The 18,177-nt window shown below is 42.6% G+C and overlaps 1 protein-coding gene across 1 annotated transcript in view; it reads right to left on the bottom strand.

The window, feature by feature from the left end:
* Positions 1 to 957: 957 nt before the first annotated feature.
* Positions 958 to 18,177, bottom strand: part of LOC120018074 (solute carrier family 25 member 36-A-like) — a 32,964-nt gene continuing 15,744 nt past the window's right edge. The window contains exons 4-7 of the mRNA XM_038961039.1: positions 6,988 to 7,088; positions 5,022 to 5,088; positions 4,615 to 4,904; positions 958 to 4,407 (exon numbers count right to left, since the gene is read on the bottom strand). Coding sequence (XP_038816967.1) covers positions 4,214 to 4,407; positions 4,615 to 4,904; positions 5,022 to 5,088; positions 6,988 to 7,088 — 652 coding nt within the window. The 3' untranslated portion in view covers positions 958 to 4,213. The remainder of the gene's footprint in view (positions 4,408 to 4,614; positions 4,905 to 5,021; positions 5,089 to 6,987; positions 7,089 to 18,177) is intronic.

Here is an 18,177-nt window from a genome sequence, read left to right as displayed (position 1 = left end):
CACCCCACTACTCACCCTCTCCAAGCAGCTTTCCATCATCATCCATATTATTACTGTCTGCACTCTCCTCTCCTTTTCCTCTTATGCCTGTTCTTTCCATCACTTTCATAATGAAAGGTGTAATCTCTCCCCTCACCTGTCTATTCTACTGCATTCACACTCCATGATGTCCCATCAACATTCCTCCTCTCACTCTTCTCCCTCCTTTACCTCCCTCTCATCCTGTAGTGAGTGACATGTAGGGCGGAGGTGGGGGGAGAACTGTAGCGGTTGTCTTGCATGGAGGGAAGATAGAAATGTATACTCGTTCAGAGTTATTTTCTTCTGCAGAGCGTGGTGTAAAAGTTCTGTCTCCGGTCTTCGTTTGGCTCGGTCTCTCCAAGGCAGATCAAATGAATGAGTGCTTGACTTCTCAAAACTAAACTTTTCTCTGACCTATTTTAATGATCTTTAAACAACAGGTAGACTCCCCGTAGACAGGACACACCACAGGAGGTTGGTGGCACCTTAATTTGGGAGGACTGGCTCATGGTAATGACTGGAATAAGTATCAAACACATGGTTTCCATGTGTTTGATGCCAGCCTCCACTGACACAGTTATACAGAAAATAGCCCTTTACTCATAACATTTTAAATAGCCATTGCAGCCAGTGAAGGGGGCTGTGAATGTGGTCAGTGCAGGCATGGAATACAACTGGCAGAACCACTAACACTAATAGAGGCGTCCAAATAAAGGTTAGCAGCACATGGCTGGATGGCATCTCGTCTTCCCAGAGCTGTGGTCACATAAGACACACTGGCCTGTGAATGGACCTGGGGGCTATTGTCAACTCAGGGGGAAAAGAAAAATCACACAAAGTAAAGTCTACTGGCTTACTGAAGTACTGTGTGGGTATGGACTGGGGAGGGAAGGACCATTACAGTATATTGTTGCTGCAACGTCAATGACAACTGTATGAAGAATGGAAAGAAAGTACTTTATTGAAAGAGAGAAAATTTGACAAAAGAGCACCTCACTACCGTTTCACATCCACCATGTGGTAGAGGGTATTGTGTGAAGGTAATTCCTCTGAAAGGACATGTCATGTGTGGGAGGGTTGTTTTTCTGTTCAGTTGTCTGGCTGACGTCAACATCCTCCATCTAGACCCATGACAGTCATTCTTTTAGCACCACTTCAACTGGACTGACCACCTGCACTGACTCACACACTTATGATCGCTAAATACTGCACTATTTAAACACCTGCCCTCCAAAACACATATCGGACTATAAATTGCCTTCCTGTATTATACTGATGCTAAAAAATGTATTCTGAGCCACTTACTTTATGTTCGTATTGTTGTTGCATTGTAGAGAAGGAACCTGCACGTAAGCATTTAGTTGGATGGTGTATACCATGTATCCCGTACATACGACTAATACAAATGGAAACTTGGGTGTGTTTGTTATAAGCGACTTGGTAGAGTTTGCTGCAGGCACCTGAAGTCAATACTGCCATCTGCTGGTTATAGAAATGCACAGTTTAGTGAACTGTTTCTTTCCTTGCCGGTAAAGTGTTAGACATTTTCTGGATACAATCAAACCACACATGCCAAAATGCCCCGAGCACCCTTTCCCATTTATAGATTTTTGTTTTACAAACCAGGGGTGTGAGAAGAATGCATAAAGTTAGCCACGCATCTAGGAGGCTCGTCAAAGACCTCATGAGCAAATACAAAACACAAATTAGAGGAAACAAATGGAACACACCATTTAGTCATTAATGGACTGAGAGCATTCTGACACACACACACACACCTGCACGACAAGAATCATATGGAACGGAAACACGCTCTCGAACACACACAATTCATACATTCAGGGGCAAGATGAGAACAGACCCATGTGAAAGAACCAAATGTCTCTGGTTATAAGCACACACAGACCCAGAGTAGAAACATGCACATGTTGGTCAGGGATGGGCAACTGGCGGCCCCCATGGATCAATAAAAACAAATATATATATTAATTATACAGGGAGCTCCAAGTACTGGGGCAGTGACACATTTGTTGTTTTGGCACAGTCTCCCCATTTTAGGTGACCAAAAGTATTGGGACAAATGCACTTAGGTGTATTAAAATAGTAAAAAGTTCAGTATTTGGTCCCATATTCATAGCACGCAATGATTACGTCAAGAATGTGACTACAAATGTGTTTGATTTGGTTGTGTTTCATATTATTTTGTTCCCAATAGAAATTTATGGTAAATGTATTGTCATTTTAAAGTCAATTTTATTATAAATAGGAATAGAATGTTTCTAAAAACTCCTGCATCGTGAATTATGACGAGTGAGACAGTGACAGACGAATACAGGTGCAACTTAAAAATGTTGTTGTGCACTCTCTTTTAAGGAACAGTAAGCATGTTATCAACCTAATTCTTATTTCTAGCATTAGTGTGACCTGTGGATATTTGACTGAATGGCTGCAGTGATGCTTACATGTGCTGGGAAGGCTCTTCGTGCTCATATCATGTTCGTGGGGAAAGGTCAGTAGGTAAGGTCGTCTCTATGGTTACACAAGACAATGTAAACAGGTAGACAAGGAGATGATGAACATTGAGTTCTCACAGTTTCAAAATGACAATCAGAAAATAACAGGAAAAACAGCTAAATAAAGGGAGTCGAAAGAAGTAGACGGCAAGGCATCAAAAAAGTCAGAATAAAACATTAAAAAAATTCTCAAATGCAGTCAACTTGTTTTCTTTAAAAAAAACATATACTGCATAAAGTATGGGGACAGACAACACAGGGTCTCCTTATCGTGTAGCATTTCACACACGTACACTCAAGAGAATCCCATCTATTCCCAAAGTGAACACCGGACAGAGGATTGTCTCATCTGTAACACTTGCTTGGATTCTGAGGCAGAGAAAGAAGAGATGCAACTGGAGGTCAGAGCAGGTCTGCAGAAAGAATCACATACTGTGTGTCAAAGGGGAAACATTGGGGTTCAGAGGTTCACCCTCCAATCCCCCAAAAAACATATAGTTTACACTCCCATGACTGGGCAGAAAAATGCAACAATGTTACATCTTATGAAGACATTTATACGATTTCATATAATTGTCTTGTTAAGTTTGTAAACTTTTTATGCATTCTCTTATCATTTTTGAGACCCATAGTCTTTCATTTGTTATTCCTTGTGTTGATTAACATTCAAGTAGTTTAAAATGGCAGATGATTCTGGTCAGTCTGGGTGGTATGAGGGAGTGGGTCAAAAGTTTCTTACTATCACCCACTTTACAGAACACCCACACAAAGAGAACACTGTAAAGACTGCTGCATGTGTTTAAGCTTCCAGTATGAGTCAGAGTATCAATCCTTATAGTGTTAGTCAGGGCCAGCCAGTCACAGAGGTTAGGTTAGGCCTGGCAGTGGACTAGCCCCTGTAGGGACGACCTGTGAGCTTGTTGACCAACTGGGGTGGAGGGCTTGGTCCTGAGTGCAAAGTGGACCCGACGAGAACTGTGTGTGGTTCTGAATGCCTGCGGTCCAACTGTGGTCTAATGAGATCCAGAAACCAGGGCTGGTCTGACCTTTGCTCCTCTTCCTCAAATCACTATTGTGCATCTATACAGGACAGTTGAAGTCGTCAGGCAAGGCAAGGCACATCCCCTATCCACCTCGCTCAAACCTTCAACCCTATTCTTAAGACCTCCCTGCACTCAACAAGCCTCTACTACCAATTGCCCCCTTGACACACAAACCAGAGAAATGATTAGTATTGTTAGACTAAAATAGCTTGAGTGTTCTCCCCACTGTACCTGCTCCAGTAACCTATGCTCGTGTAAAGAAGCTTATTTAGGAGAGACGATAAGAGAGGGCAAGAAAAGGAGAAAGGGCTCCTAAGAACTAATTTTCAATGACACCGCTTCTTTTTAAACACCTTTAAACCATATTCCCAAGACAAACATGGTGATTTCCTGTCTACCAACCCCTCTTCCTGTGTCGTGCACCCCTGAAAACAACCCAACTCCCCATCCCAAAACAGGGTGCTTTTGGGACAATTTGCTCTCGTTTTAGACAGGATGGAGGGACTGGAGGTGTGAGAGATGACAGTACCTGGTCCCTGTCCTGTTTCTTGGGGGTCTCTTTGTGCCATTGGTCCAACGTGGGGAGTAGACCCATCTCTAGGGTTTAATCTGGGGTCGTAGGTCAAGGGACAAAGGTTACCCGTTTAGCATGTAGACCACTAGTTCGTAGGTACACATCATGATGGCAGTGTTAGGGATCTGGCGCACCAGGTGGGTGGTAAGGCCGCGGTACAGCGCCTGGTAGCCCTCTTCCTTGGGCACCGTGGTCAGAGTCTGGAAGAAGGAACGGTACTTGGTGCCTTCCTCCCGTAGCCGGGTCCGGATCACTTCTGTAACGATGGGAAAAGGAGAGGAGCACGCTCATTTCCTGGTACATTTAAAATAAATACTTTCCCAGTACTAGATTCCATACTGGATCAATACTAACTACAGGTTCTAACTAGTCTAAGGACTACAAACACATGACTGACTATAAACCCACTATCCTCTACTCAGACCACTCCCACCCTCCTGCTCCCAGGATGCAGTGCCCTCACCGTGGGGGTAAGCGATGAACGTGGCACAGGTCTTGGAGGTGGCGGCGGCGAGCATCATCCCCACAAAGTCTGAGGCATCCTTGGACGACGACTCCTCCTCGTCCATGTGCTGCGTGGCCTTGGCCTCCAGGATGCGCCGCTTGATGCTCTCATAGATGACAAAGTGGATCACAGTCTCTGAGATTCCAGCGTAGGACGCTGACATTCCCCGGTAGAACCCTCGCAGGCCTTCTGTCTGGTACACCCGCCGCAAACACTCAAACGCATTCATGGGCTTCTCCCCGCGGTTCCTATGAAAGGCAGGCGGAAAAGGATTTACTAATGGTACAAACGACAGAGACGTTGCACACCGACACCACATCCTAAATCCACCTCTAGCCACTACTGACTCAGACCTGTGTGTTTACCTGGAGTCCAGCTGCATGCGAGTCTTGATGAGCCAGATAGGGTTGGTAGCTGTGATGGCTGTGAACCCTGAGAGGAAGGACAAGAGCTCTGATGATTCAGACACACTTAACTTTACAGACTAACACCACCAGGAGTGTCTGTCTACCAAGCTGTAGAACAAAACACTGTCCAAATCTTCTCTGAAGCATCAGCCCTAAAGGGAATTTAAAACCATCAGAAATTAAGAACTGTTAACCTTGTCAACACGTTTTTAAGAGAGACGAGCTCATGAACATACCACAGTATGACAAGGCCTAGGATATCTGTGTTGTGACAGCATGTTAGTGTGTGTAAAGGTTACACTCCCATAATTTCAGTGTTAGACTGCTTTAGCCTGGCAGTCATGTTGACACTGATCTCAGGGTTATTCCTAGCTCTGCAGATGCCACTTGGCTACACAATTCTCTGTATCACATATCTACGATGTACCAATGAGCTCTCTGTATCACATCTCTCTCTACCAATGGCAAACTGGCTTCTTTTCTCACCTGCCTATCAACACACCAGTCTCATACCAGAGCCAGTCTATTCCCCTCCCTGAGCTCCTGTATCACAGAGAGAAAGAAGCCTGTTATGTGGCTAATACTGGTTCTACAGGTAGCTGCACCTCATGGAATGGCCACTAGAGGGAGTATTTGGGCAGACTAAATAAAGCAGAGCCGACCTTGCTCAGAGGGACAGGGTGTTAACGTAAACCTGTGAAAAACACAGTCTCACGTTCCTCTCCGGTCCTCCATTACAGAAACACGCAGCGCTCTTTAACAGCCCAGCTTGCTTGACTGACCTACATTCTAAAAGGGTAGAAGCCAGGAGTCTAGGCTACATGACATATTGCTCCTAGGATCACTGACACTGGACAGAAATAATCATCTAGAGATATAATGTATTTCCTCATCTAGAAAAGGCCAGTGTGTGTGTGTAATACTGTACAAGTTGGAATTTTACAATATAATTTTATGATAATAGGCAGAATCGACCACACATTTTTGCTGGAGGCAAAAGGCAAAACTGGAGAAAAAGGAAAAAAGTCTCTGCATACTTTCAGTCAGATGCAAATGTCTTTAAATTGTGGCTGAGCTTCCAGTCAGTGGACCTTCATCAGGACATCTCATGTCACCAACATGTATGAAACCAGCTTGCGTCTAAGGCGGTTCAGTAGATCTTCCAAAGAAATGTTTTACAGAGACCATCTCTAGTACTGCTTACATCAGCCTGCCAGGCAGTTGCTCTGCCTGCATCAGCCTGATATGTCAGGTTTAACATGGGGTTGTCACTTTGACGCAGAGGTGCATAATGGCCAGGGGAAACAGATGATTCAGTGTGTGTACAGGAGGCGTAGGGAAGTGTCTAGGTTTGAGCTCTTGCATTATATTAGGCCTAACTGAGACTTGTCTTGAAAAAGGCTTTGTAGACGGAACGTCAACAATAAATAGACTTTATTCTACTCCCTTGCCTTTGAAAAATCAACAATGTCCTAACAAAATGCACATGGAAAGACAGAGGGACGCCTCGTGTGAGAAACTAGTTTAGCCACTAGGCTAGAGGATTAGGTAATATAAGGAGCTGTCACAGGAACCAACAGGCTGAGAGCTGCTGGGCAGATATACTGTAGCACGAGACTAGAATATAGAAACCTAACCCTATAATAGGAAGGTAGGGGACCTCTACAGAACTAGTCAGTCTGGGTTTGACTGGACTTACCACCACTAACCCGGTCAGGTCCAGCACATTAGAAGTGGTCACATCACATGACTCTCCAGGTTAGCTTATCATCCAAAATTACTAGCTACAGTTGACTGAATACTCACAGAAAAATGGATGATTGAAAAGGATACCTACCCGTGAAAAATCTATAAATAAAACTGTAAAAAAAGACCACATGGTATAGTGTTAGAAAGTGAGTGAGGTTGAGGTTGGTGTGGTTACCTGCCAAGCCAGCAGACACCATGTGGACCTGTGTAGAGTCCGGCTGAAACACTCCATTCATTCTCTCTTTGGCACTGGAGTATGCAGCAAAATAGATGGCTCTGGAGGAGACAGGGTGAGAACATGATACATACTTTACAGCACAGGAATCAACATCTTCACCGTCCCTGGTGGGGAAACCCTTGACCTGCCAAGGAACTTACAGCATACAGTAGAAGGTACCTGTATTCATACGGTCCGCACTGTGAACCCGAATGAATACATAAAAAAATATAAACATAAAAACCACTAGGTCAATATGCTATGTCTACGCTGTGTTGTATGCCTGGAGTAAATCTGTTTCAGGCTATTCTGTTGGAACATAGAGCCTATCCGCACATTGTAATCAAATTTGAATCTTAATATGCCGCATTTCAAAGTCTTTTTTTGAGGCGGAGCCGGGAACTAGTTCTGTACGATGGCGAGTGGTAGGGTCGATAAACCAGGAGGATTCTCCATCAACGTTTAAAATCTACAGTTTGGGAAAATGTTGGTTTCCCAATAGATTACAACAGCAATGGACAGAGAGTTGTGGATAAAACACTAAAAGTATGTCGCCACTGATCAACAATAGCTTATGCAGCTGCCAACATCTCAAACTTTTACGTCAACATAACCTCAGTATTCCGACAACCGGAGCAAGACGGAAACGCAAAAGAACAACTTTGTCTCCCCTCTGCATTCAAGTAGCCATTCGCAGCCGATTCTGACTGGGCAAAATAAATTACAAGAGTGATAGGTATGTTAATGGCCGCGGATATGAGCCCATTCTCGGTGGTTGAGAAGAATAGTAGGTTTCAGCACCTCGTGAAAGTTCTCGAGCCACATTACAAACTTCATCTTTTCGCACCCATTTCAGATAACAGGTAACAGTGTATTCGTCAAGTATTCATACCCCTTCACTTTTCCCACATTTTGTTATGTTACAGCCTTATTCGAAAATTGAGTCAATTGTTTTCTTCCCCCTCATCAATCTACACACAATACCCCAAAATTACAAAGCAAAAGGTTTAGAAATTTGCGCAAATTTATTGCAAATAAAAAATGGAAATATCACATTCACATAAGTATTCAGACCCTTTACTCAGTAATTTTGAGGCACCGTAGTCAGCGATTTCAGCCTTGATTCTTCTTGGGTATGATGCTACAAGCTTGACACACCTGTATTTGGGGAGTTTCTCCCATTCATCGCTGCAGATCCTCAAGCTCTGTCAGGTTGGCTGGGGAGCGTCGCTGCACAGTTACTTTCAGGTCTGTCCAGAGATGTTCGATCGGGTTCAAGTCCGGGCTGTGGCTGGGCCACTCAAGGACATTCAGAGACTTGTCCCGAAGCCACTCCTGCGTTGTCTTGGCTGTATGCTTAGGGTCGTTGTCCTGTTGGAAGGTGAACCTTCGACCCAGTCTGAGGTCCTCAGTGCTCTGGAGCAGGTTTTCATCAAGGATCTCTGTACTTTATTCCGTTCATCTTTCCTTCGATCCTGACTAGTCTCCCAGTCCTAGCCTCTGAAAAAGATCCCTACAGCATTTATGCTGCCACCACCATGCTTCACAGTAGGGATGGTGCCAGGTTTTCTCCAGATGTGACACTTGGCAATCAGGACAAAGAGTTCAATCTTGGTTTCATCAGACCAGAGATTTTTGCTTCTCATGCTCTGAGAGTCTTTAGGTGCCTTTTGGCAAACTCCAAGTGGGCTGTGCCTTTTACTAAGCAGTACCTTCTGTCTGGCCACTCTACCATAAAGGCCTGATTGGTGGAGTGCTGCAGAGACGGTTGTCTTTCTGGAAGGTTCTCCCATCTCCACAGAGGAACTCTGGAGCTCTGTCAGAGTGACCATCGGATTCTTGGTCACCTTCCTGACCAAGGCCCCTCTCCCCCGATTGCTCAGTTTGGCCTGGCGGACAGCTCTTTCTAGAGTCTTGGTGATTCCATTCAAGAATGGAGGTATTTTGGTGTTTTGGTACCCTTCCCCAGATCTGTGCTTCAACACAATCCTGTCTCAGATCTTTACAGATAATGCCTTCGACATAATGGCTTTGTTTTTGCTGTGACATGCACTGTCAACCTTGGGACCTTATATAGACAGGTGTGTGACTTTCCAAATCATGTCCAATCAATTGAATTTACCAAAAGGTGGACTCCAATCAAGTTGTAGAAACAACTCGACGATGATCAATGGAAACAGGATGCACCCGAGCTCAATTTCAAATCTCATTGCAAAGAGTCTGAATACTTATGTAAATAAGATATGTTTTATTTTTAATAAATTAGCAAACATCCCTAAATACCTTTTTTTGCTTTGTCATTATGGGGTATTGTGTGTAGATCGATAAAAATAAAAAAAGATCATCAATTTTAGAATAAGGCTGTAATGTTACAAAATGCTATAAAAGTCAAGGGGTCTGAATACTTTCCAAATTCACGATAAGAAGCCAAAGCTGAAGTTGTCAATGAATTGGCCAATGCACCCGGTGTTGTGCTTACTACTTGATGGCTGGACCTCCAGGGCTACAGAGAGCTACTTCACAGTGACAGCCCCGGACTGAGAGATGAGAAGTACGTGCTACAGAGTCACACAAGTGCCCATATTTTTCTGTTTGTAAGAAAACATTATAGCGTAGGCCTATACAATGTCTGAGCCATGTTTACATATTGATTTCACACGCACATTGAGTAATTGTGTGTTTTCATTTAAGAAAATCCAAAGTGTTATTTTTGATGGTGCTCTCATCAGGCATTACGACTCATGATCATATATAGAATCAGGAATACCAACACTTTGGATTTTCTTAAAGAAAAATAAAAGCTGCATTATGTAACTTTTTGGTCGACCTGACAATTCACAGAAATGTTAACTCTCATCAAAAGCAACCTAAGAAGCGGTAGATCTGTTTTATATGCGCCATTTCTACACTTCCCGTTTTTGTACACCAGCTTCAAACAGCTGAACAATACAATATTTTGGTTATGGAAAATATACTACAAAGTGGTTTAGATGGCACAATGATACTCTACAATATACTTTCATGTTTTGACACAAACTGAAATTAGGCAAACTATTCAAATAGTGCATCTTTAACTATAATTACTGTTGGCTTTTAATTTGCCCACTGTACTAAAACTGAACTGTGACCCCAAAAGCGCAATACATAACAAACCATAGGTTTAGTGAACCGTTACACCCCTACTAAATATGAGTAAAGCCAACAGCAACAACGGCTGGGCTGAGTTTCAGTTTAATGAAATTATATTATTGTATGATCATTTCATATTTCAGGCTAAACAATATCACCAACCACGTTTCCATCCAAACATTTCATGCCTGACACATAAAAATTATTAATTTCTAAACGGTTCACCCGATATGGATGAAAATATCCTCAAATTAAAGCTGACAGTCTACACTTTAACCTTGTAGCAATTGTATCATTTCAAATCGAAAGTGCTGGAGTGCAAAGCCAAAACAACCAAAATTTTGACACTAACCCAATACTTTTAGAGCTCATTGTATGTGTGCTCTACGCAGTATCTGCCCTATGGTTGCAAAGCTACCGGTAAAGTTAACGTAATCTTAACAAAATCTATGACAACCTAACGTAACTTTGGTAATTTATTCTTGAATAACTGTAAAAAACTAAATAAATATCATATTAGGGGTGACCCCATTTAGTCATTTGGTCGATAGGCTGTTGGTTGACTAAGATTATTTTAGTTGCTCAATCGCAGATATAAAAATGAATGACACACGAGACACCTGTCTGATTTGCACCTGTCTCAGAGGACTAATCCATTGAGGAGGCAGCGGGGATGCCACGGTCCAAGAAGGAGAGTGTGGCTAAGATGCACAATGCACGTCTCTCCTGAATGTGCTCTCTTCCGCTATTTCGTGCCCATTCATTGGTTCATGACTTTGTGTGAATTGTTTGCCCTTGATTGTTAGTCTATCAATTCTCCATTACATAGATCACCAGTAGTAGCCTACTTTTACCGTTAATTCACATAATTGGTTACGGTGATTTCTGTTCATGCATTCAATATATTATTACAGTTTACTGTTCTTATTGTCGGAGTGGACACCTTGTTTGCAGAACTCACAACCTATGCTACACTTGTGAGGAATACGTTTTGGTTTATTTCATTCCATTTATGAGTTGTCAATTTATTCATTGTCTTTTGTTTGGAGCGCTCCTGTCAATGTTGAGGAAGGACGCGCACCTGAGTACGCATATAAAAGTGGGCATAGGCTACCTGGCCTGTGAGCAAATGTAGGCCTATAAACCTGATCCAGTGGAAACATCATAAAATATCTGATTTACTTCTCATCCCTTGAACAAATACCCCACAGCTGTCCTGACCTGACTGGCATGGGAAACTGAGGCCCAGAATATTTCACACAATGTTGCAAGTTCGCTAGCACGAGTTGGCAATGGCATAGAAGTCACTTTTAGATGTATAATTTTCATTTAGAAAGAATTAAAATTAACTACATGACAATGATTGAGATATATTTTGTATTATAAATTAAATGAAACTTCCACAAACATGTGCATATGAAAATCATAACTGGCACGCAGATCGGTAGAAATGGTCATATAAATTGGCACTCCAAATGGAAAAGGATGCCAACCCCTGGAGTAGCCTACTACAGGCATCTTCAGGAGCGTAATGGCAGAATCTGCCAAGGCCAGGAGGAGGAGGGTCAAGAACAGGTTATTTTTCCTCTGGTTGATCGCTAGCTCCCTCTTGAGTCATTTGTCTTATTATTTATTCAAACAGCATGCTCAAAGCATCAGAGAAGTTAGGTATATATAAACTCAGGAAAAAAAAGAAACGTCCCTTTTTCAGGACATTGTCTTTCAAAGATAATTCATTAAAATACAAATAACTTCACAGATCTTTATTGTAAAGGGGTTACACTGTTTCCATGCTTGTTTAATGAACCATAAAACAATTAATGAACATGCACCTGAGGAATGGTCGTTAAGACACTAACAGCTTAAGGTCACAGTTATAAAAATTTAGGACACAATAAAGGCCTTTCTACTGACTGGAAAAACACCAAAAGAAAGATGCCCAGGGTCCCTGCTCATGCTAGCATGCTGCAAGGAGGAATGAGGACTGCAGATGTGGCCAGGGCAATAAATTGCAATGTCTGTACTGTGAGACGCCTAAAGACAGTGCTACAGGGAGACAAGACAGACACGTGTAACAACACCTGCACAGCATCGGTACATCCAAACAACACACCTGCGGGAAAGGTACAGGATGGCAACAACAACTGCCCGAGTTACACCAGGAACGCACAATCCCTTTATCTGTGCTCAGACTGTCCGCAATAGACTGAAAGAGGCTGGACTGGGGGCTTGTAGGCCTGTTGTAAGGCAGGTCCTCACCAGACATCACTGGCAACAACGTTGCCTATGGGCACAAACCCACCGTCGCTGGACCAGACATGACTGGCAAAAAGTGCTCTTCACTGACGAGTCGCGATTTTTGTCTCACCAGGGGTGATGGTCGGATTCGCGTTTATCGTCGAAGGAATGAGCGTTACACCGAGGCCTGTACTCTGGAGCGCGATTGATTTGGAGGTGGAGGGTCTGTCATGGTCTGGGGCGGTGTGTCACAGCATCATCAAACTGAGCTTGTTGTCATTGCAGGCAATCTCAATGCTGTACGCTACAGGCAAGGCATCCTCCTCCCTCATGAGGTACCCTTCCCCATGACCCTCCCGCATGACAATGCCACTAGCCATACTGCTCGTTCTGTGCGTGATTTCCTGCAAGACAGGAATGCCAGTGTTCTGCCATGGCCAGCCAAGAGCCCGGATCTCAATCCCATTGAGCACGTCTGGGACCTGTTGGATTGGAGGGTGAGGGTTAGGGCCATTCCCCCCAGAAATGTCCGGGAACTTGCAGGTGCCTTGGTGGAAGAGTGGGGTAACATCTCACAGCAAGAACTGGCAAATCTGGTGCTGTCCATGAGGAGATTCACTGCAGTACTTAATGCAGCTCGTTGCCACACCAGATACTGACTTTTACTTTTGATTTTGTTCAGGGACACATTATTCCATTTCTGTTAGTCACATGTCTGTGGAACTTGTTCAGTTTATGTCTGTTGTTGAATCTTATGTTCATACAAATATTTACACACGTTAAGTTTGCTGAAAATAAATGCAGTGGACAGTGAGAGGACGTCTTTTTTTTTACTAAGTTTAGATGATTTTATTAAAACACATGGAAAAATACACATTTTAAAAATGTCGACCAATTGATTGGTCGAAAGAAAAGACTACTCTTGGTTGACCAAGATAGACAGCCCTATCACAAAAAAACTAATTCATAGAATTAATTTATCTATCTATTATATTTGTGTCCATGAGTTTCTAGTAGATAGACCATTTGTTTCAAGAAAAAAATTGCCTAATTATTGAAAAAAGCATCTAATCAACAATGACATGATTTACAATTGACTCTGCAACTCTTCCAGCTCATGATTTTTTCCACAACTGCCACCAGTTTGACGACAATACATTGACAACAAATACATAGGCATAATAAAAATTGTTTGTAAAAAATTTAATATCTAAGATATTTCATGCTGAAACCCTCATATTAAAAGGTAGACTGTGAAATTCCATTTCCACAAGCAGCACCGGAGATATTGAGATGAGCGAGATGCAACACTTCGCTCTCAGTCACACATGGTATCTCCGCATGTGCATGGGTTTGTTTCACGCTGTTCACAGCATGGTAGCCAGGGTACCAAAACAGCTGAAAAAGTTAGATGACCTGTGATAGATCACATAAAATCCTTGGAAGATACCAAATATCTGGTAGTTTACTGGTAAACTTCAAAAGTTTCCAGTAATATACCCTCCCTTGACAACCCTAATCTAGCCTATCCTATGTGGAAGGAGCTACTATTAACATTATCTGACATTGACCCACTGGAGGTCAACTGCGGGCACACACACACAGTGGATGTTAGCACTGGAGTCTGAGTTCTCAGTTGTTGTGTAGGAATGTCTGAGTGGTCACTTTGTTGCTGTGGTTAATAGTCAAAGGGTTCTGGGAGGTTACTGTGTCACAAGTTGACGGGGGTCCATTTTACATCTTACAATTGTACTTTTACAGAGAGGAGTTGTGAATCAGTCAATCACTGTCATAGTGATTCTCATTCATTGTCCATCTGTTACAGGCTGAATACACCGCTCGCGTCACGTGCGAGAGCGTTGCAAAATAAATGTCCAAATCCTATATTATTCAATTATTGCACCAACGAGCGTCTGTGTTGCCAAGGGCTAAAATAGAAGTCAGTTCTATTTCTGACGCAGATCGCGCTGCAAGTCCTGCCTCTCCCATTTCTTCATTGGTTTATAGAAGCAGGTACTCACGTGCCATCTCATTATTTATACCCACGTGGGTGACTGAAAGACGAATGAGGTTGGTGGCGGTAATGCACATAATTTATGATAGTTGCCAATCGCAATATAAAGTCGAGAAGAAAAAGCCTAGAAGGAGGAGAGACGACTAGAAACAATTCGGTTGACGGTTTTGTGTGGATTAATTGTCAGAGTAGAGGACCTTGCGCATTTCAGGTAAAATAACAACTCAATGTTTATATCTCAGGACAAATTAGCTAGCAACAGCAAGCTAGCTAAATTGCCATAAAGGTTTAATGCTTTTTGACCTGTCCCCAAATTAATGTAATTGGTTCAGTTTGTTTTGATATTTTAACCTGTGTGTCGTGATCGTGTTTGGTGTGGGGGGACAAAATACATTTATGCACGATGGCGCACGTGCGCAGCCGGTTTGAGTTCCGTGTTAGACTGGACAAACAGCACTAATGCACTGCATCAGGCTGTCCATCCCACAGTCTTAATGCTGTTACATAACACTGTCGGTCACTGTGCAGGATAAAGGAGAGAACAACCAAACTAGGGTTTCTGAGTGAGAGAGAAGCCGATCACAGCTACAATGATCAGTGCTCAGAGAGGCACTGTACTGTAGCCAGCCAGTGAGCTAACCATCTGTAGGAGTGAGAGAAAAGATTCGTTGCTAAATTGCTACTAATGCTAATTATCCCCTGGCCTGCTGATGACGATGCGTCTAAGTGGTAGCTAATGGTAGAAGCTAGCTAATGCTATGTCTAACAAGAGCGTGTGCTAAGTGTATGTGGAGAGCTTTGTTGACACTGTCAGGGTACACGCTGATGCAGAGTCAAATCACCTGGGCCTCTGATGCAACACGAAAAGTATGTAGACAACACTTCAAATATGTGGATTCAGCTATTTCAGTCACACCCGTTGCTGACAGTTGAATAACATCGAGCACAGAGTCATCCAATTTCCATAGACAAACATTGGCAGTAGAATGGCCTGTACTGAAGAGCTCAGTGACTTTCAACGTAGCACCGTCAAACGATGTCACCTTTCCATCAAGTCAGTTTGTAATATTTCTGCCCTGCTAGAGCTGCCCCGTCAACTGTAAATGCTATTATTGTTAAGTGGAAATGTCTAGGAGCAACAGCGGCTCAGCAGCAAAGTGATAGGCCACACAAACTCATCGACTGTCCTTGGTTGCAACACTCGCTACCGATTTTATTTTATTTTGTATCCAAACTGCCTCTGGAAGCAACGTCAGCAAAAGAACAGTTCATCGGGAGCTTCATGAAATGGGATTCCATGGCTGAGCAGCCAAACACAAGCCTAAGATCACCATGCGCAATGCCAAGCGTCGGCTGGAGTGGTGTAAAGCTCACGGGCATGGACTCCATATTAATGCCCATGATTTTGGAATGAGATGTTTGACGAGCAGGTGTCCATAAAATGTTGTTCATGTAGTGTGTGTATATAGCCTAGGCTACACACACACACACACACACACACACACAGAGTCTTGTACAGCTAACCTTGTAGGGACACACATTTCAGTCCCATTCAAAGTCCTCTTTCCCTAACCCGTACTCTTACCTTAACTTCTTATGGCTGCAATTCCGTTAACGGGATGATATGACAACAGCCAGTGAAAGTGCAGGGCGCCAAATTCAAAAAACAGAAATCTCATAATTAAAATTCCTCAGACATACATGTGTCTTATACCATTTTAAAGGTAATCTTGTTGTTAATCCCACCAAAGTGTCCGATTTCAAATATGCTTTTCAGCGAAAGCACTACAAACGATTATGTTAGGTCACACCAAACCACAATAAGCACAGCCATTTTTCCAGCGAAAGATAGCAGTCACAAAAAGCACAAAGAGATAAAATGAATCACTAACCTTTGATGATCTTCATCAGATGACACTCATAGGACTTCATGTTACACAATACATGCATGTTTTGTTTGATTAAGTTCATATTTATATCAAAAAATCTGAGTTTACATTGGCGCGTTAGATTCACTAGTTGCAAAAACATCAAGTGACTTTGCATAGCCACATCGTTTCAACAGAAATACTCATCATAAATGTAGATGATAATACAAGTTATACACATGGAATTATAGACATACCTCTCCTTAATGCAACCGCTGTGTCAGATTTCAAAAAAACTTTACGGAAAAAGCAAACCATGCAATAATCTGAGACGGAGCTCAGAACAATAGCCAAATTAGCCGCCATGTTGGAGTCAACAGAAACCAGAAATTACATGATAAATATTCCCTTACCTTTGATGAACTTCATCAGAATGCACTCCCAGGAATCCCAGGTCCACAATAAATGATTGATTTGTTCGATAATGTCCGTTATTTATGTCCAATTAGCTACTTTGGTTAGCGTGTTTGGTAAACAATTCCAAAGTCACGAAGCGTGTTCACAAAAACGTGACAAAATGTCCAAAAGTTCCGTAACAGTCAGTAGAAACATGTCAAACGATGTATTCAATCAATCTTTAGAATGGTGTTAACATATATCTTGAATAACGTTCCAACCGGAGAATTACATTGACTTCAGATGAGCGATGGAACGGAGCTGCCTCTCACGTGAACGCGCTTGGTCAAAGAATGTTCACCTCATGGCAGTGGTGACTCATTCCTGTCTCCTTCGGCCCCCTTCACATTAGAGTCATCAGACAAAGTTCTACAGACTGTTGACATCTAGTGGAAGCCATAGGAAGTGAATACTCATTCATATCTCACTGATTTCAATGGGATCTCAGATTTTCCACTTCCTGTTTGGATTTTTTCTCAGGTTTTTGCCTGCCATATGAGTTCTGTTATACTCACAGACATAATTCAAACAGTTTTAGAAACTTCAGAGTGTTCTCTATCCAATACTAATAATAATATGCATATATTAGTTAACTGGGATTGAGGAGCAGGCCGTTTACTCTGGGCACCTCTGTGCACCTTTCATCCAAGCTACTCAATACTGCCCCTGCAGCCATAAGAAGTTAACCCAAAAACGTAACCTTAACTCTAAACCTAACCCTAGCTTTTAACCCTAAAACTAACCCTAGCTTTTAACCCTAAAACTAACCCTAGCTCCTAAACCTAATTCTAAACCTAATTCTGGTCCGCACGCACACACACTGTGGCTGATAAGCTTTTAGTGGTCAGTTCTGAAGTGTTTTTATTTTTTTTGACATGTTTGATGGATGGAGGTATAAACTACCTCTAGTGTGCCTGACTGTGTAGTCAACCGTTATACATCTCTGCCTAGCCAAACACAGTGAGACAATGACAAATTGGCTGAAGAAGCAGAAACAGCCTGGCATAGGCTAGGCATAAACTTTGTCACCTTGAAAATGTGCTTCTAGACCTACAGGTAGCTAATTGTTGAAAAAAGACTAAGAGATTAGGGCTAGTGTGTGTACTGAATGTATTTACTTAAGGTTGCACAATTCCAGTAATTTCCCCAAATTCCTAGGTTTTCCATAAATCCTGTTTGGAAGATTCCCAGTGCCAGGAGGGAATAAGCAGGAAATCTGGAATCCTCCAACCACAACTTCTGGTGATTTTTGGAAATATACCACAATTGTGCAACCCTACTCCTTTTAGCACTGCGTTTGGGGCAGTATTGAGTAGCTTGGATGAATAAGGTGCCCAGAGTAAACTGCCTGCTACTCATGCCCAGTTGCTAATATATGCATATTATTAGTAGATTTGGATAGAAAACACTCTGAAGTTTCTAAAACTGTTTGAATGAAGTCTG

This window comes from Salvelinus namaycush, chromosome 23, assembly GCF_016432855.1.
Source record: "Salvelinus namaycush isolate Seneca chromosome 23, SaNama_1.0, whole genome shotgun sequence".
Taxonomy (NCBI): domain Eukaryota; kingdom Metazoa; phylum Chordata; class Actinopteri; order Salmoniformes; family Salmonidae; genus Salvelinus; species Salvelinus namaycush.
The sequence above is the reverse complement of the archived record's forward strand: the minus strand, read 5'-3'. Positions and strand labels throughout refer to the sequence as shown.